General features: G+C 42.0%; 1 protein-coding gene across 4 annotated transcripts in view; it reads left to right on the forward strand.

The window, feature by feature from the left end:
* Window positions 1-20277, forward strand: part of LOC128622446 (glucocorticoid receptor-like) — a 40247-nt gene that overhangs the window by 16108 nt on the left and 3862 nt on the right. For 3 of the 4 annotated variants that reach the window (XM_053648967.1, XM_053648965.1, XM_053648966.1), the window contains 7 exons: window positions 8498-8664; window positions 9863-9889; window positions 12354-12470; window positions 13209-13487; window positions 17617-17761; window positions 18056-18186; window positions 19411-19568. In XM_053648967.1, coding sequence (XP_053504942.1) covers window positions 8498-8664; window positions 9863-9889; window positions 12354-12470; window positions 13209-13487; window positions 17617-17761; window positions 18056-18186; window positions 19411-19568 — 1024 coding nt within the window. The remainder of the gene's footprint in view (window positions 1-8497; window positions 8665-9862; window positions 9890-12353; window positions 12471-13208; window positions 13488-17616; window positions 17762-18055; window positions 18187-19410; window positions 19569-20277) is intronic. The other variant, XM_053648968.1, reaches the window with a different exon arrangement.

Raw genomic sequence — 20277 nt, forward strand, 5'->3', positions numbered from 1 at the left:
GATCATTTAGGATGTACTTTAACCATCCGACCACATCGGGCTGAACTGTACACACGAGTTGTGTTTGAACACGGCTTAATTTCAGCTTTGAGGAAAAACCCAGAATAAACAGAGGACAAGGTTTTGTAACCTCTGTGTTAAACTCGGCTTCATCATGTTTTATTTACTCTGACCCGCTGTCTTATTTCACCTTTGTTTACTCAGACCTGCTCATGCATAATTTAGCATGGATTGTGGTGCTGTGTGTGTGTGTGTGTGTGTGTGTGTGTGTGTGTGTGTGTGTGTGTGACTCCAGCTGAGTTTCTCATTGGATGAACCAGCTTTTAGACCGGCTTATTAGAAAAAATAACGCAATAACCAAACCTTGATCCTAAACTATCGCACGGTTCGTTATTAAATCAGATCATGATCACAGTTGGTTGAGATGCTTGTCATTGAAAACGCTAGAATGTTTTCGAAATCGTGTTTTTAAGGTTTGGAATGTGCTTCATTTCAGATACAGTGAACGCAGAATGCTTGAGTTTTGCATCATAAGGCTGTTAGTCTTGTCTGAGAGTGAATATTAGGAGTGTTAAGATGGATTTAATGAGACACATTTTAAAATAAAAACGTGGACACACACACACACACACACACACACGCACACACACACGCACACACACACACAGAGCTTACACAACCTCACACAGCAGCATAGACACACCAACAATCCTGAGTGCTTTTTACTCGGGCGTACTGACAGGAATCGCACTAATAAAAGTGTTTGGTTTGAGGTCTGAGACTTCCGTTATCAAAACACTGAGATTTATTTTTAGTGATGTGACATTTATGATTGAAATTGAAAAAGCATCTGTGCTGATGTTGTCCGCTTAGCTCCGCCCACTCAGGGTGTCGGCATACACACTTGTGCTGTGGGTTTTTTTTTTTCTTGAATGTTCATTTTTTTTTTTTTATTAATGCATAAAAGTGTCATCCTTCTGTTGTTTCATGAAACTGCGTGAAAGTGCAAGCTGACATTCAGAATAACGTGGAGTTGTGTTGAGTATAATCATTATCTGTAAAAACCCTCCGCTTTTCTTGTGGCTTAGTCATTTCCATCAGTTACTCTGATGAGCTCTGACAAGCAGACGTGCTGTATATAGGGAAATAAATGAAGTTTGAATGATGTGATGTGTTTCATCTTCCCTGTTCCTAAGGAACACTGGAGAACACGAGGTCATTTCTGTCTAAACGCTCAATAAACCCGATCATAATCATCTAGAAGTCTGGACTGCAAATCTGCAAATGGCAGTCATTATTTTGTCAACTTGTAACCCACTGGGACTTTTGTGTAAGAGAAGGAACACAGGCCCTGATCCGAGTTTAACACATTTTATAATAAGTTTATAAAAAACAACAGCGCCGTCCACTAATATTGGCACCCTTGGTAAAGAAGGCTGTGAAAATGTGTCTTTATTGTTTAACCTTTGGATCTTTTGTTTATCGTCAAAATTCACAATAATACTCTGCTCTCACGGATATCAAACAATTGCAGACAAAAAAGTATATAAAAGACAATGAAAAAGAAGAAAATAAAGATAATGCTGTCAAAATAAAAAAGGAGTGTAAGATGACTGATCGGTCGTTTTTGCGATCCTTACTGCTGACTTTTCTCTTCTTGAGTTCCTGCTATCGTCTCCTGTCTTCCCCATTTGAGTTGTCAGATGTATGAACTCGCTTTGACGTCTCTCCTCCCCCACGTGACTTTCGACCTTCTCTTGGCTCCTTATGGTCTCTACTTTCATCTATCTGCAGATGTCATCCGTGGCTCCTAGCATGTGAGGACGGTTTTGGCCTCTGGTCAGCATGCTCCTGTAAAACTGTCATGTCCTAGACTCTCAGGAACCCGTGGCAGATTCATAGGAACCGTTCTTTTTAAAGAAAGCACATCTGTGTGTACCATCCGCAGTACCAAGAGAGCCGAAAGAGCCTGTTTTTGCTCCATTCCTGGGTGTTGTTTTGGCCTCCTGTTCAATTCTCAGTCTCTCCTCATAAGTCAGAGCATCGAACGATTTTTTTTCCAAAATCAGGTTGACGGCGTTGTTAGTGTCTCCCACGTCATGCCAAAAAGCTACGTGCTAAGCTAGCTGAATTTCACTGAAGGAGTGTAGTGACAACAAGCTAGTTCGAGCTATAAATAAACAACACGTTATGTTACATGCTAGAGTAGTTGTGTAAAACTGTTCTGGAGTCTTCTGGAGCTCCGAGCACTCTGTGATTCTACATTTCACACGGAAACTTTCCACACGACGCGAGCGCCGCTGCGACTCCTCACGCTCCCTCGGTCTCACTCGCGTAACGTACACACTGCTGTCTTATCGTTTTGCGTGACACTTGTTTATCTTCATATTCTGCTTTTCTACACACCGTGTTAAGAGAAAATCTCCTGCTGTATTGCTCTCTTTAAGCTTTTGCTCTAATGTATTTGTGCGGCCTTTCCCCCGCCCGCTGGAAGAGCTTTTCATCTAGTAATTACATTCCTCTCTGTTTCTTTCCTCCGCAGTGAAATGGTTTTCTCCCCAGACTAAATTAGTTCTGTTTGCAGCAGAATGATGAACTGAATTGCTTATGCGATGGAAAAGTACTCTTTATATCAGGAAGAGGGAAAAGGTGAAAATGGTTTATTGTAGATGCTTTTAAGAGGAACGCTTGCTCAAAAGTGAAGAGACGTGTTGTGATGTGGTAAAATTGCTATTATTGCCAAAAATAAGCATCATTAATTATATATGCATGTAATTATGTCACAAATTGGATCTAATTATCCGTGTGTGTGTGTGTGTGTGTGTGTGTGTGTGTGTGTGTGTGTGTGAAAATGCTCAACGTGAAATCGTGGTTTGGAAAGGAGAAATGCAGCACTTTACAACAGAACGAATTATTGATTTTTAATGGCCGTCTCCATGGCGTTGGTTGCTATGGAGATTCTCTCGGCACTGTGTAAGAGCACTTTGTGTTTACCTGTGAAGACTTTCTCTCAAAACGCTCTGATTCGATGAAATACATCATAGCATGATGTCGAGCCTTCGCTTATACAAGGTGTGTTATATCTCTGTGTGAACTGTTAGACATTAACCGTGTGTGTGTGTGTGTGTGTGTGTGTGTGTGATGAATCATACCAGTTGCATATAGAAGTGTTCACAGGCTACTCGGGTCATTCGGGTGTGTGCACGTGTGTTTTTGTTGGTAAACACTCCGCGGGTGTGTACGTGCTGAACGCAGTAACGCGGTGTGGCTGTCAAAACCCATTTAAAACCAGGTTCCATTCGATCCGCCCCCGATTAACACTCATTAACACTGATTATCACGTCTTCACGTCGCTCAGGTTGTATATGCGAACAGTAAACAACATTTTCACGAATGTGAAGTTAGCCCCGTCTTCCCCGTTTCACCTGACGTGTTAGTTACAGGTGTGTAATCATTTCTAGCATTAAACACTCCCAGGACTTTTTATAACTTTATAAACACTCCAAGAACTTTACACTGTCACACCCAGGACTCCTTGCGTTCTGTGGAATAAATAGATGTTTGTATGGCTTTGACACGGCTCGCAGATTTTCTTAAAGCTTTAAATTGACTCTTAAAGTTATACGGTATAAAGCGCATCATTCTTAAACAAGCGTCATTTTATGGCTTTAATTTCACTCTCAGACGTTCAGTAAACACACAGTATTTCAGCTCCCTCCACTGTCAGTCAGGGTTATTTTTATGTGAATCATGGAAATCCTTTGTTTTGTTACTCGTTTGTTGTAAACAGTTTGTTTTCTCCAGCTTCTGCTGCAGAGCAATCTTGAGTTTTGCGCGTTTCCTACGTTTTGTGTGACTGGATGTGGAAACGACTGCATGGAATTCAAGGCACATTTTGTAAAGTAAAGCTAAAACCAGAACCAGAGTTTACATCCTCAGAATGATTATAGGATACGTGTCATTCATTTATCTCCACAAATCTATTTATCTACAAATTTATCTCCACAAATCTCATCTAAACGATCGAATCTAACCTGCACTGAAAACTTGAGCGCGAAGAGATGAATGAAAACAGCGGAAGTTATCCGGCGAGCAGGATTTCGTGAGGAGAAAAGGGAAAAAGGGTCAGTTTGCGCAAGAAGAGCGGCATTTTAAAAACGTGCTCTGCATGCGCGGGATGAGATGATATGCAGATGTACAAACAAACACCGTCGTCCACGCTGATTAAACGAGTGAACGTCTGGCGGTAAAATGACGCCATGGCATTTAAATTAGGTCACACGGTTGATCTGCTCAGCGACGTTTCATTAAGCGGGTCCACATGCGGTACCGCTGTGTACAGACGGAGCTGGAGCCTGAATTTCTTGCATGTTTTTCCGCTCAGGCATGCAGCGTTGCTATGAAGTCCGTCATACCTCCGGCCTTCTAAACATACACTGTTGTGTATTTGTGTTTAATTTGTGTGAATAAAATGAGTATGACTATATCTCCATACCAGTGGACACAGACAGCGCACAACGCGGAAGGAAGAAGAGTTCGATATTGTCCTAAGCTAATTTACACTTTTTCCACAGACAGTGTGTCTTCATCAGCTTTTCTCCAGCTGTAATGTGTTAAATGAAGGCTAATCGCATGAAAGACAGAGGAAAATGGCACAATGTTCACTGGTCCCTGTGTCATTTATCCGTTTTAGCACTGAGAACATGTCAGGTTCTAATTGAATTGGGTTCTCTCAGAAATCTTTTATTGCTGCCCCGTAGCAGTGTGAAGGAAAACATTTTCTCTTGGTCTGGTTCGTCTGCGTGAGTCAGCTCCGCTACTGGACTGTGATCACCTTTAGCTTTTCACTCCTCTCCTGATTGTCTTCATATTATAATAATAACTACTGTTCATGTGTGAGACTGGGACACATTCAGCTTGTGTTCTTGGACCGTTTGCTGTGTAAATCAGGCTTCTTACGTTCAGGAAGCTCATGGGGTTTTGCTGAGACGTGTGTTTGCTCTCCAGCTGCGAGATATGTAAGGAATGACACTCGAGGCCATGCTGTCATATGAAAATAATCCACGCCGGCGTGGTGTGATACGGCCCGATGCCAGTCGGCGTGCCACTACCGCCCTGAAGTGGATTATTTTGTATAGCCACAAAACCTTGGAGGTGAAAACCAGATGATCCCAATTTCTAATCTGCCTCTAAGCAACACGTCTTTGGTTGTATGTCATGTGTGTATTAGATTAAAATGGAGAACAGAGCCAGCTTTGATAGCGTGACAGTTTTTCCCCTATGACTAAACCCCCCCTCTGATAGAGCCGTGGCACAGCGAGTGGGAGACGTGCCGCGGCGGGGTCAGTGAATCCATAATCCCATGATGTGTAGTGGAATGCCATCGGCTGAGGCTTGTAGCGCGCACGGCATAACGGGACCGTATAGTTATATCACAGGGGTTGTGCGGAGATGGAAGGAGTAGGAGAGACCCGAGCGGAAGGAGTCAGACTTCAGGGAAATATTTTTAACTTTTAACAGCAAGAAGATTCTTGAGAAACATTACGATGAATAAGTCTTCTCTTCAGAGAGTTTCACTTCGTGTTTTAGAAGCACGACATTGCACAACTCTTCACATTCTTCTGAGCAGTGTTTATTTAGCTGGGTGATGCACGTGATCCGTTGCGCAGTCTGGCTGCGCTGATGTATATAGTAAACGAATGCTGCGGTCACTGAACTGCTTTCTCATGTGCAAGCATGCATGATTACAAGAAGACCCCTTGCTGATTTTAAACAGTATTCCATCATAAAGTATCTCTGACACATTCAGATGTTTACAAACCAGTGTTCTGTGTTTCATCGCCTTAAGTGCCTTCTACCAGCAAGCAACATCGGAGTGGTCTCTTACTCAAAACACTTTGTGTGTTCAGCTGTACACTTTTTCCTCCTCTGTTTAAATCTTCAGGGATTTAAATCTTCAAAAACTGATAGATTGAAAAAAAATCATTCAGATTTATCGGTCTTATCTCTTCTGTTTAAAGCAAAAAAAAAAAAACCAAAAAAACCGGGACATACCGAACAGTAAAAAATTCAGAAATGCATGTAAAGATCTACTTTGCTCCCGTTATTGCTGATTAATATCATTTGTACTGAAAGATTTTGTATTGCAGCTTGGGTCAAGTAACCTTTAGACATATTTCTTCCGCCGTAGTGTCCTCCCGAGCCAGCTGAAAAACAGGAAATGGGTTTAGGAGATGGATACCGGGTTAGCGTTTAGCACGTTATTGTAACGGTGTTCATTATTTCATTTGATATGCATGAGGATATTACAATGCTCAAGGACACCAATAAAATAAATAAATAAATAAATAGATAGATAGATAGATAGATAGAACGCTCAGGTCCAGTCGGTGTGTTTGCGTCCCCGCGCTGCAGAGATAGCACAAGCACACAGTTGTGTGTTTTCACAGGGAGTGGGAACGGGAAACCGTGGCATCGGGGATTTGATCCGCAGCTGTTCGTGAGCACTCGCAGTCAGAATCCATTCTTGAGTCATTTTTTTGAGGCTGTAAATGAATCCCTGATCAAACTAAACTAGTACACGTTAACTCAACACCACTGTTCAGACTTCACACGTGATGATAACAGTATCGATCAGATCGGAACGCTCTGCGTGTCGCTGTGAGCCGTAGCCATTAGCTGACATTTGAGAAAATCCTTGTGCATGAGCAATCCTACAAGTGTCTGCTTCGGTACTTGAAGTCATGAAGTCCTTAGTGCTCCCCCTTACATAAAGACTGTCTGCTGCTCGAATTTACATCAGACTAGTGTCTAGACTAGGGCATATTGTCATGCTAGTAGTCTGTATTATAAACTGTTTACTCGTGGTTTGCTGCTAAAAACAGCACTAACGATAAAGGTAGTGTAAGTTTTGCGCGATATATCGATTCAGTCGTCTCTACACAATATCACACTGCCACAATATCCGGTGATCCTATATCATATCATATATCATATCATATCATATATCATATCAAATGTGTATGATATACTGGCGTACTCCACAGTTTCATATCGGCGTATGCTAGTATGAGATGTGATGATCCAAGCCTATGAATCTCACATGCTCTCGACTGAGAAAAAAGGAACAACATTTTGACCTAAAAAAGATCAAACAGGCCTAGCTCAAAGTATCAAATCTAACACTTTATAAATATTGTGCGCATTAGACCACCGCATGCGACTGCACAGCTGGGAATATTATTACGCCTCCTTAACTCTCTTTAAAAGATGTTAAACTAGTCAATTAATGAGTCCAGGTCCTAGCATCAGTGTTCCAAAAAAGAACCGAGAAGAACTAGGGAACACTGAACCATTCCAAATCATAAATCCACTTCATTTCCTCTTGATTTCCAGTTCCTCTGTGCACACATTTGTTAATGATTTGGGACCAGCATGGAGTTTATCCTTAATACAAATCCATTCTCTCTCTCTCACTCTCTCTCTCACCTTCTCACTCTCTCTCTCTCTCACTCTCTCACTCTCTCTCTCTCTCTCACTCTGTCTCTCTCACTCTCTCTCACTCTATCTCTCTCTCACTCTCTCTCACTCTCTCACTCTCTCTCTCACTCTCTCTCACTCTTTCTCTCTCTCTCACTCTGTCTCTCTCCCTCTCTCTCCCTCTCTCCCTCTCTCTCACTCTCTCTCTCTCTCTCACTCTCTCTCTCTCTCTCTCTCTGGTGTGATAGTTAAGCTTTACAGGTTTCAACATGGATATAGGTCTTTATCGTTCTCTGTCTTAAATAGACAAGTCATGTACGTATAGAAGCTTAAAATGGCTGTGATTGTGTGCTGCTCTGGGAAAGTTCGTATTTAACATCACATCACATCGCGGCTTCGTTCAACCAGCCGTGCTCACATCAGCATGTTTCATCATTTATGTGAACAAGTGCATACTTCTGTAATGAAACTTCTTGTTGGGTTCATGTTTCCTTTCATCAGTAGCTTGTTGAAAAGCCTCACAGCGCATGTGTGGCCACGTTTTACACCCATCTGCTATAGCTGTACTTGTGGTGAGAAGATAACGCACATCGACATGCTGTGTGATGAGGAGAAGGACGCGGCTGAAAATGCAGCAGATTGGGGAAAAATATCAGAAAGACTGTTTAGCACCACTATGAAAGATGACTGTTACAGATAACTATAAAATGATCTCCAAAACTATTTTTTTTGGTATTTTCCTTACAAACACAAACTATTCTTTGTGTTTCCTCAGAGCAGACTGAAGTGCCGCGAACACATTCCAGGATTTTCCCACAGCATCTCTCTGACCGTTCTTCTCTGTCCTACTTTCTTTTCTTAGAACATGACTTTAACTTGCAGAATGTCACCTGTCCTCCTCCGTGTCCTCCTCCGTGTCCTCCTCCTACACTGAGAGGGGTAAAGGTGCTGCGTGACACTGATTGCTGTTTCAGTTTGTTTCCGAGCCTCATGTTGTGTTCTTCTTGGTTCGTTGCAGGTCTGTTCTGAGTCCTGACGCCAGCACTTTAAACTCACCCGGTTCCGCTCGACCCAAAGGCCCGAACAGCAAGATCTGCCTGGTGTGTTCGGACGAGGCGTCAGGGTGCCACTACGGCGTTCTGACCTGCGGTAGTTGCAAAGTTTTCTTCAAAAGAGCTGTAGAAGGTGAGCTCCTAAGAACTAACAACCCAAGCACACGGCACGGCATGCTAGAGCGAGACGGTCAGTTATTTTTAAACGATTTTGGTAATTTGTTGTGGTTTTTTAATGTTTTTTTTTTTCTCTCTAAAATTCTGTCCATCCGTCCCATCTGTCTGAGATTCTTCTTAGTGCAAATGTCAAATGATTCTCTTCCCTAGCTTCCTTCCAGTTTGAAGTGAATCTTAAGTGTATCTCAGGCGTACAGGCTAGTAACAGGTTGGACTAGACTAGATGACGGTACTGGTGTCGAGTTCTACTTGTCGAAATAGCTTTTGAGAAGGTGTAAAAGTGCATCGATGGCCTCCAGCGTTCCAGCAGTGCACGTAGAGAAGCATTAAATGTTTTATCATTTGTCAGCTTTGAGAAATTAACTAAACGGACACAGCTGTGGTTGTTGGCTCGGTCAGATGGACGCAGAGAAGCACATTTATTACACCTTTTCAAAAAGCTGAATTAACCCTTAGTCTTAAAACAAGACGGTCTTAGCAATGTAAAGACAGTCTGATTCCTACAAATGTTTTTTCTCTCTCTCGCTCTGCTTTCGTGAGATTGCTCAGGTTCTTAAAAAAAGAAATTGTCTTTAGAGAGAAGTTCAGCTATGAGTCATACCTCTCCTCTTCCTTGACAGGATTAGGATTTGCACGTGGAGGGAACCGTGTTTGTGTCGGTTGATAAAAAGCATCGCTCGCGTTCCGTCAGGTCAGGAGGTCGTGGACTGACGTGTATCGCTGCAGTCTGTATGAGTAAAAAATCCTCCTGAGGCAGAACTGCAGCTCTTATCGATAGTGAGCAGCGTTTCCTTAATGAGGACGCACATCGGCGGGTATGTGCGAGATTAAACAGACTCGTTTCATTTCGGAACCCGGTTAGATTTTCATTTCACATCCGTTCGCTTGTGTATATTAAAGATGTGCTGTAATGTAGATGACAAACCATCTAACAGTGCCGAAAACGTTTCATGACAAAAAGATCAGATCTACATGAAGAGGAAATTAGTCAGCACAACCGACGCAGTATTCCTCTCCGCAGTTTGAGATGTACTCTTTTATACATACTGCAGACAACTTGTTATTAATATGTGTATTACCTTGAGGCGTATACTGTATATCTGTTATTTTTGTTTTTCTCTCTTATTTCTATGGTTGCTCTGGCAACGGTGAAGGATGGAGAGCACGACAAAACACACATGGTAAATAAACTTACCTTTAATAACGCTTACCCTCTCAAAATCCCGCCGAGCTTCAGGTACCAGCTCTGCACACGTGGCACTGTTCCAGCATGCATGTCGACTGATTCTGCCGATCATCCCACATCTTTAATCTGTCTTCAAACAAATCATCAACCGACTAAATGAATCGGATCAGTATTCGCAGTTGGAGTAGGTGTAAACAGCCGCAGGTTCATTAACAGTACTAATGTTCTGGCAGTCGGAAATGTGACGTTTGTTCACCTGCTTTTATATTCTGCTTTTTCTGCTGGAATGCTGTTTGAAGTTTTTCGACTGTGCAAGGTCAAGTCGAGCGTCAAAAAAGAGGTGTAAATAAAGCAGGACTGGATAAAAGAGGCTAGGTAATGTTGTGCAGCTGGGAAAGGAATGTTTTTGGTTTTTGTTATATCACTGTGGATCAGCTGGTCAGGTTCGGCTGTTCACACGTAGCTGATGGATAAAGTATTTAACACGGTGCATCGATACACAGTTTTAATGACGTTTTCTTAGTACTTGTCAACTGCAGTAATGATACGGATACCGAAATGAGTATTGAGTATTAACCAATCAGGGATGTCGCTGGACATTTCGTTTCATTGTAGTTCTGTGTACATTTCCCAGGTTTACGTGTGCGTTCATGCACTTAGACTCAGCTTTATAGTCGCTTCTGTTTCTTCCATATGTGTGAGTGAGATTGGACATGGCTATCCTGCACTGAAATCAGACCCTACGTCTGATTGATCAGAAGTAATCCGTGAGTCCTGATACCTGTTCAGTTCATTGTCTTTCATTTCTTTTGTTTGCACACAGTGTAAACTCGGTGCTCTAGGCCTCCCGACTGGTAACACGCATCCGTCTTCAGCCTGGAAGTAAGCTTGAAATCATTGTGAATCATAGTGAAGGAATCTTCCACCGTATGGAGTAACTTTTAGAGAGTCTACTGCTTCAAACCGAACAGCAGAACGCTGACACTGTTGGAGAACGCTGACGCTGATGTGGTTCGTCCTGCTCCTCCATCTGATCAGCACGTGAGGTTGAATCCAGCTCAGTACTTCATCTTCAATCGCGGCACTTAAGAGGTTTAATGAGATCCTGCGGGAACGTGCATTGGTGAAATTCAGTACTTACAGAATTCTCTTCGTCTCGATTCCAGGAACAGAGGCTTACTTCTGTCACGTTTTTGTCATTTGTATAAGTACGTGTCTGGTTGCACTTGTCGTGATTGTGCACTTCTTGTGAGAGGGCCACAGATCACCGAACACATGCTTTAACGTAGGAGATTCCACTTATTCACTCTTTTATCTAACTGTAAATGAGCTGAAGTGGTGCAGCGGGAAAAGCACAAAACCATTTACTTCTACGTCTCTGAAGTTTGAAATGATGCTCTAAGCTGTTAAACACACAGTGTCTGGCCATCAAGGAAGATTACTACTCTGAATTAATTAGAGGCAGTTCTTATTCTTCTTGCTTTTTGGCCTTGCATCAGTTGATGACCTCAGAACCTCAGATCCCCTGTGTTTATATGCCTACTAATAATACTATAGGCTTTGCTTTAGCCTTATATACAGAGACATTATTATTATTATTATTAGTAGTAGTAGTAGTAGTAGTAGTACTATTATATAACGTATCAAGTAGCATTGGATAGATAGATAAACAGGCTGGCAGATAGACATCCAGGCAGTTATATAGACTGGCAAGCAGATAGACAGCCAGGCAGATAGACATCCAGGCAGTTAGACAACCAGGCAGATAGACAGGCAGATAGACTGGCAGGCATATAGACAACCAGGCAAATAGACAGGCAGATAGATAGACAGGCAGGCAGATAGACAGACTGATTGTCCTATCATATGAGAATGTTATAATACACAGATAAAACATCCATCCATCCATCTTCTACACCGCTTATCCTTACAGGGTCGCTGGGGAACCTGGAGTCTATCCCAGGGAACATGGGGCACAAGGCAGGGTACACCCTGGACAGGGTGCCAGTCCATCGCAGGGCACAATCACATACACACTCACACACCCATTCATACACTACGGACACTTTAGACACACCAATCAGCCTACCATGCATGTGTTTGGACTGGGGGAGGAAACCGTGCCCATAGACAAAACACATGATCTTAAACAAACTGATTTATAACTGCACGGATCCTGAGATTGTTCCTTGACAAATGTTTACGACTCTGAGACGGAGCAGTTATTTTATTATTACATGACGACTGTACGTTCTTATTTCCTTCTGGCGTGTGTGTGATGGGAGTTGATCTGTGGTTAATGCAGTGACTCACTCTCTCTTATGTACGTGTCAACTCCTGCAGGCACAGTTTCTGTACTGACTTCATTTTAATCCTCTTAAAGTCAGCCTGCCAATAATAACAATAATAATAATAATAATAATAATAATAATAAATCATACTCGCCTTATTCCTCTCAGGCCAACACAACTATCTTTGCGCTGGGAGAAACGACTGCATCATCGACAAGATCCGCAGGAAGAACTGTCCGGCCTGCCGCTTTCGCAAATGCCTCCAAGCAGGCATGAACCTAGAAGGTAAGACATGCTGTATCGGTGCATTAGTGACATATTACAGACCAGTAGGACCGTGTGTGAGCTTTTTCTTTTTTACTGCTGATAAAACTGATGTCTGAGAATGATCACGAGGCCTTCACTGCCCTGATTTTCTTTGTAATGGGAAAAAAACATCTACGTGATCGGTTATGAGAAACCACCGTTCAGACGTGTCCAGGAGCAGCGTCACTAATTCTGCATCCGGCGTCATCTCCTTCACTCGCAATAAACGACGGAGTCGTGGGAAAACGCAGCCGGTGTTTATTCTGTGTTTCCTGTCATTAAGCTTTTTTTAAAGAACAGAGTGATTGATTTTTTTGCTCACAGGAGAATTATCCGGCTGTGCTGCGTGCTTAAGGAGTTCAGATTGAGATCTGGGCATTAGGGAGTGTCTATAAAATAACTGGCATAAGACTATGGTTTAAACCATTATTTGACTTATCATGTTCTACATAATTCACAGGTTATATGTACAAGTAAGAAATAATAAATATCGGCTGTTGCACCTTTAAAGGCTCTTAGAGGCTATAGAAATGTTCACAGTGGAAAATGTAAAAAGTGGAGGGAATTGCTGGTGATCATTTTCGATATTACACCGGAGCGTAACATTAAAAGAATGCTTTGTTATATTATAGTAATATTTCCGAACATGGTTAACTTTTTAACTGGTGTTTGTAACACATAAACGTCATAACTCTTCTCCGATGCTCTCTGTTTCAGCACGCAAAAACAAAAAGCTGATCCGACTGAAAGTGCAGCAGGCGACGGCCTCGCCCCCGCCCTACATGGCCACTGAGCGTCAGTCCTCTCTGGTGCTCAAGTCCATGCCTCAGCTCGTACCCACCATGCTGTCACTGCTAAAGGCCATCGAGCCTGAAATTGTGTACGCCGGCTACGACAGCAGCATCCCCGACACCTCCACACGCCTCATGACCACCCTGAACCGACTCGGGGGACGCCAGGTCATCTCCGCCGTCAAGTGGGCCAAAGCCCTGCCAGGTAAGAGCGAATTCTCTTAAAGTAAAGTGTAACACCAAAAAAAAAAAGATTTAAAATGATTCAATTTAAGCAAATCAGGAAAGAAATCTATTAGACGTTAGGTTTTAGAAGACAGACAGTCAACAGCTGTTATCATTACACTTAAGCAGGTTCCTCGAGAGCGTAACTCTGGCATCCCGGTCTGAAAATACACACCCTGCTGTAAACAAATACTTCGTTTGAACTAGCTGGTAAAGTTTTAATTCTATTTAGATTGAGTAAGGTGATTTAACATGAGTCTCTGGTTGTTTTTTTATTCGTGGACTGTATTTGAGATGGTATATTCAATAAACAGAATATTCAAAGAAAAAAATAATTGGTTGTTCTAGCTAGGGGTCGATGTGGCAGACGATCACGTCATGATACGATACTTGAAGACATTCCTGCGATGCACGATGTGTATGACGATATAAAGGTTTACTAATAAACTGGCAACAAACTGAAACGCTGAGTATGATGATGCCTTCAGTTAATGTTCAGAGAAATGTATTTGTATATTTTATTTAAAATATTTTAAAAAGACTGTTGTTTAATAACTTTTTTTTTGTACATTTTGCAATTTTTAAGATTCGGTGTGAAAATTTACCATCAAATCCACTGCTTCCACTCAGAGTTTGTTACTGATATCAAACGAAGCATTCAAAATACTTTTAAAACGGATCTCAACACTGACGATATCTCAGAAAAGTGTAATGTGGCATAATTTATCACAATATCGGTATTATATCATCGTATTGCCCAGCCCTCGTTCTGGCCCGAGGTTAAATATTTAACTGTTTAACGGTAACCCGAGGCCAGTCTCCAGGAGTGTCGCTTTAATTAGGCCAACGTTGACATGAGGTGGATAATAAATTAATGCATTTATTATTTACATGATCATAAAGTCATCAACTAGGTGTTTCTGAGAGAGAGAGAGAGATTTTTCTCTGATGAGAAATGACTCTTATTAGCTGCAGTTCAGTTACAACTCAACATTTGTTCTGCCAGTTTAATATTAATATATTTATTATTTAAAGTGTTATTAACCTCTATCGAGAGTGCTGCAGTATTCATACCTCAGTGCTGTTGAATTCTCCGATCAGAAAGACTTGATTAATGTTCTATAACGGCGGCTTTAACATCAATCACAGGTTTATATTAATGCGCTCGTTCTAATGTTATCGTTTCTATAGCAACAGCTCGTTCACAGTGACTTGTACAGCAGACGTGCCACGTAAACAGATTTCCTCTAAAAAATGTTTAGCAAAGAAAAATGTAATCTTTGATATGGTGAAGCTTCTGTTAGGAGATGTTTGTGTGCCATTTATGGAAGGAGTCTCCAGTGTCAGCGCTTTGTAACAGCTAGTAAGTTTTCTGATTCTTCAGGACAGAGGAGTTTACGCTTTGCATTTTCATGACAAACTGCATTTTTTTATTTTATTAACTGAGAGAGAGAGAGTAAGAGAGAGAGAGAGAGTGAGAGAGAGAGAGACAGAGAAAGAGAGAGAGAGAGTGAGGGAGAGAGTAATAGAGAGAGAGAGAGTAAGAGAGAGAGTGAGGGAGAGTAAGAGAGAGAGAGTGAGGGAGAGTAAGAGAGAGAGAGAGTAAGTGAGAGAGAGAGAGAGTAAGTGAGAGAGAGAGAGAGAGTAAGTGAGAGAGAGAGAGAGTAAGTGAGAGAGAGAGAGAGTAAGTGAGAGAGAGAGAGAGAGAGTAAGTGAGAGAGAGAGAGAGAGTGAGAGAGAGAGAGAGAGAGAGTAAGAGAGTAAGAGAGAGAGAGAGAGTAAGAGAGAGAGAAACAGAGAGTAAGAGAGTAAGAGAGTAAGAGAGTGAGAGAGAGTAAGAGAGAGAGAGAGTAAGAGAGAGAGAGTGAGAGAGAGTGAGAGAGAGAGAGCTGGTGAGGGAACGAGTGTTTATAGCTGCTATAACGTAAGTGAGAACAGGACTCACTCGTCTCGTGGACGTTCCACTACATTAAATGTATAAGCGGATGATGAAGCATGATGTCTCCTTCACAGGTAAATAAAAATGGCTGTGGTATTAGAGGAATAAACACACTTCAGGCTGTGCTGTTGTGTGTAAATAATCCACGCCGGGGTGGTGTGATACGGCATGTTGTGAAGCTGTTGTGTAACTGTTCAAACACAAAGTGGAATATTTCCATATAACAGCACGGCCCACAGTGTGTTATTCCGCACTTTTCTAAATGATAAGTGATAAGTGAACTGAGTTCCACTGCCACATTCATGCAGTTTAACACTTCTTACATAATACACACCAATGCTGAGGATAATTCCAACACCAAGTCTGAGCACTGTGAACCACTTCCATGTGTTTTGCTCCATAGGATCTCCATAGTTACACTCATCATTCCTTTTCTGTTTCGAAATGTCCTCCAATTTCGAGAGTAAACATTACGAATGAAGAACAGGGAGAAGTAAACCACTGCGGGTCACGATGTCCAGAACAGGGTGGCCCGAAGACGGAGACTCGGCGGTTTACCGTAGAACCAGTTTACTGTAGAACCACACTGGTGCCAGTGAGAATTTGTGTTTTCCCATGGTGTTAACCAGGGTCTGATATTAATTCTTCTGTGTGTATGTATTAGACTAGATTCTAATAATAATTCTGTTTTCCATCGACGTTCCCGTCCGATTTGTGAATGCAGTGGTGTCAGTAGCTCCGGGATAAATTCCCTCTTTAACCGTTACGAATGCAGACCGTATAAAGCACGTCCGAGATCGGTGAAGTTCGCCCGCTAGCGATGGCATGAGAAAGGCACGTCTGTTAAGCACTGTAAGTATTTACGAAGTCCCTTTCTCCAGCCGTTGTTGGACGAGACCCACGCGAGAGCAAACACGGCTCCGCAGAACCTCACAGCGTTTTTGAACACCACATTTCAGTGGAAAGGAGTGAAACATGATTCCAACACAAACAGATTATTTCGTGAATTATTATAGTGCTTGTTCATTTGTTGGGCTTTGGCCATTATCATACTCTCATTACATGATGCTGAACATTCTGAAGACTTCCTCATGCAGATGTCTCAGAAACACACAAACAAACAAATAAATAAATAGGAAGCACTTATGGCATCCTGTAAACAACTTCCCCGCTCAGATCCTCGGGGCTGAATAAATTGTTGTGAGAAAAACATTTTATCCAGAATGACTCACTGCGCTTACTCTTTACCTGCCCATTTCTTATCATATAAAAATAAATCTGTTGCAGTTTCATCATTTTAGTGCTCAATACACAGCACCAGTATTGCAGTTATTCACGTCCTTGCAAAACTCTTCTGATATTTGTTTGCAGCAGGAATTTTTCTGTGAATTGATTTCAAATGCAGATCTATTCACCGTGATGTATTGAAGTTCCGGGGCACCAAATAAATAAATAAATGAATAAATAAATAAATAAATAAATAAATAACTGGCTGCAATCTCATATCCTTCACAAACATAAACATGTTGGTGACCTACAGTGAAGCCCGCTGCATTTTTACAGAATAACACACAGTAAACAAGACTTTTATTCTATATCATCGTGGCCTGAAGTGTGTCTGTGGCCTGAAGTGTGACGGTTACACCACCGTCGCCTCTCGCTGCTCAGTAGGGATAAATTCATCCATTTAAAATCTATATCCTGAATTGATATATTTCTGTAAAGCTGCTTTGGGACAATGTACGTTGTTAAAAGCCCGATCCATCCATCCATCCATCCATCCATCCATCCATATATACATATAACCCTGAATTGACGTGAATTGAATTCCTGTCCTCACTTCCTGTATAGCAGCTATAAACAGTCGTTTCCTCTCGTTTCTCTTTCTTGACGTTAAGAAGACAATAACACAGCTTGTGTTCCGGTGAGGTGTGAGTGCTCAACACGCACTAAACTGTGTGTATAGTTTATTTATACAGTGCAGTCCTCGTATTAAATATAGTAGTAATAGTCTTCGCAGAAAATGCAGGTCAGAGATCTCCATAGCGTGGTGGAGGGACGAGTTAGCATTACTCCACCTGAGATCTAAGATGCTGAAGATAATCTTTACCTGTGATTTTGGGAAGCTGGATCCAGGTGTGTGTATCTCTTCATTGCTTTCCTGTTCCAGGTTTCCGGAATCTGCACCTGGATGACCAGATGACCCTGCTGCAGTGCTCCTGGCTCTTCCTCATGTCCTTCAGCCTCGGATGGAGATCTTACCAGCAGTGCAACGGAGGCATGCTCTGCTTCGCCCCTGACCTTGTCATCAATGAGTAAGACTTTTAGTCTGAGTAAAAACGTTATACAACACTAAAGTGTTCGTCCTGTTGTTCAGAGAGCGTCTGTGTCCTGGAGACTCTGGGTGGGACGGGCACACTCCTGTCAATCAAAAGACACTGGCCTATCGTGGGCTTCTCTGAACTCGTGTGTGTAGAAGAGGGCAGATAGCCATTTCCTCTGCGGATGTTACGTGACGCAGCATGAGCAGCAGTTCCACAAGATTATTATGCGATTATCTAAATAAAAAATGTCTAAGTGTTTTGTGTGTGTGTGTGTGTGTGTTGCAGGGAAAGGATGAAGCTGCCCTACATGAGTGAACAGTGTGAGCAGATGCTGAAGATCACGAACGAGTTGGTGCGTCTCCAGGTCTCCTACGACGAGTATCTCTGTATGAAAGTGCTGCTGTTGCTCAGTACAGGTTGGTGCAGTCGTCCTTCTGCACTTGCACTCCTCTCACCGCACTCGCACTCCTCTCACCGCACTCGCACTCCTCTCACGTTTTGCTATACAATGATGGCGTTTACGTATTTCGCGTAGGAGCGAGTTCTCACTCAAAAATCCTCCAGAAGATCAGTCTTTACTCCCTGATAAAACGTGAGATGAACCAATCGATACATGAATCTGGGATGATTGACAGTTGAGTGGGTGTTTTGAACTCTCTGATATTAACTGATGCAACCTGGAAGCCCCGCCCCCTTCCACCATCTCACCTGATCTCGGCTGGACTCAGACCGCGCTCTCCCTTTACACGGAGAATGTCTGGAGTTCGTTAATGTGAAATAAAATCCATCAGCGTGTTCCACTTAGCGAACATTACACACCTGTATATGTTCAACATCAGGTAATATATTTATTAGGGAGTGTCTCCTGTTTTCCTATAGGTGGTGCACCACAGTGGTAACAAGCGTCTTCTGTTTGTTCTTTTATTTACATTTATTATAAAGAATCTGTCGTTTTAGGTGAAAGTAGAAACAGAGTTGTGTGTATGAGGAACTTTAGACTGAAACTTCAGTTGTTTTTTTTTAGTTAGTTCCAAATTTGAAAAAAGCTTCCTAGAGAAGAAGAAGTCACTTGCTGCAGTCTGCGAGCGAGAGATAGCAGTCGTTGTGGAACGGTTTACTCTAACACGCATTTAACAGTTCATTTGATGCCTTTGAAAATTCTCTGTAAATTGCTCTGTAAAGTAAAAAGGATGTGCTCAGGTGTGTGATTACTGCTCGAAGAAGTGAAAATTGCTTCTCCGTTAAAGAAAACTGCTTTTTTTTTTTGTTTTGTTTCACAAAATCACATCTGCTTTGACAGAAAGAAAAGGCGCTCTCCTGCGTTCCTCGCCGACGCCCGTTCCGCGAATTTTAATGTGGACTTTGTCCAGTCTAGATTCTTTTATGTGTGCCCACTGAGGAGCGCTTGATGTTTTCATAATGACTGATACACGTCTGATAAACACGTGCGAGTCAGCGGTCAGAATGAGTTCATCTGGTATCTCGTACGTAATCGGATCATATCCGATCTAAGATTTCAGTGATTGTTCTCTTTCCTCTGATTACGCAGAAGACTCACGGGGCCTTAAAGATGAAGGAAGGATATGTTTGGACGTGATGTAATGTGACATCATTGTGTTCTGTATCTCTGATCACTGCAGTACCAAAGGATGGGCTGAAGAGCCAGGCTGTGTTTGATGAAATCCGCTTGTCCTACATTAAAGAACTGGGCAAAGCCATCGTCAAACGGGACGAGAACTCCAGCCAGAACTGGCAGAGGTTCTATCAGCTCACTAAGCTTTTGGACTCCATGCAGGAGGTGAGATCATGAAAGAACTGCAGCAGGATCAGCGCCGTAATTACGACTGCCCATTTTTCATCTACGTTATGTTATTCATGTATTTTTCTATAAACTCTAAATCCAGTTCCGTTTTATTGAGTTAAATGTTCAGGTTTACAAAACCGCTTCAGTTACCTGCTGATTTCAGCCTCTAAAAAAACATCAGTACTATCACTATTACTTACACAGACATTTCTTTATCATTCCTTTATTCCGTTCTTTATTGTTACCCTTAATTGATTTAGAACTGACATGTTGATTATTTTGTATATTATACTCTATTTATATATATATTTTTATATATATATATATATATATATATATATATTTTGCAAAAATGCACTGTTTTTAGTTGAACCACCTTGTATTCTAGGAAAAAGATGTACAGTAGAGGAATGAATAAGAAAGGCGTGCATGTGAACGTTTCTACTAGAGTTCGACCGATACGCGATCGCTGGAACTATGGTTTATCGGGAAAAACCCCACAGCGATAGAGTTTCCCGGTTGCGTGCGGTTCGGAGCGGCTGAGGAGAGTCCGCCGTCGTTATGCAGCACGAGCGCGGCCTCTAGAGGCGGAATAAAAACCATCGCTGGCTAATTTCGTCGTGTTATTTGAAGTGTTTTTTGATTCGTTTTGGACGTCTCTGTTTTTATTTGTTATTTGGAGCGTTACTTTTTGGTTCAATTT

Source organism: Ictalurus furcatus, chromosome 18 (genome assembly GCF_023375685.1).
Source record: "Ictalurus furcatus strain D&B chromosome 18, Billie_1.0, whole genome shotgun sequence".
Lineage (NCBI taxonomy): Eukaryota > Metazoa > Chordata > Actinopteri > Siluriformes > Ictaluridae > Ictalurus > Ictalurus furcatus.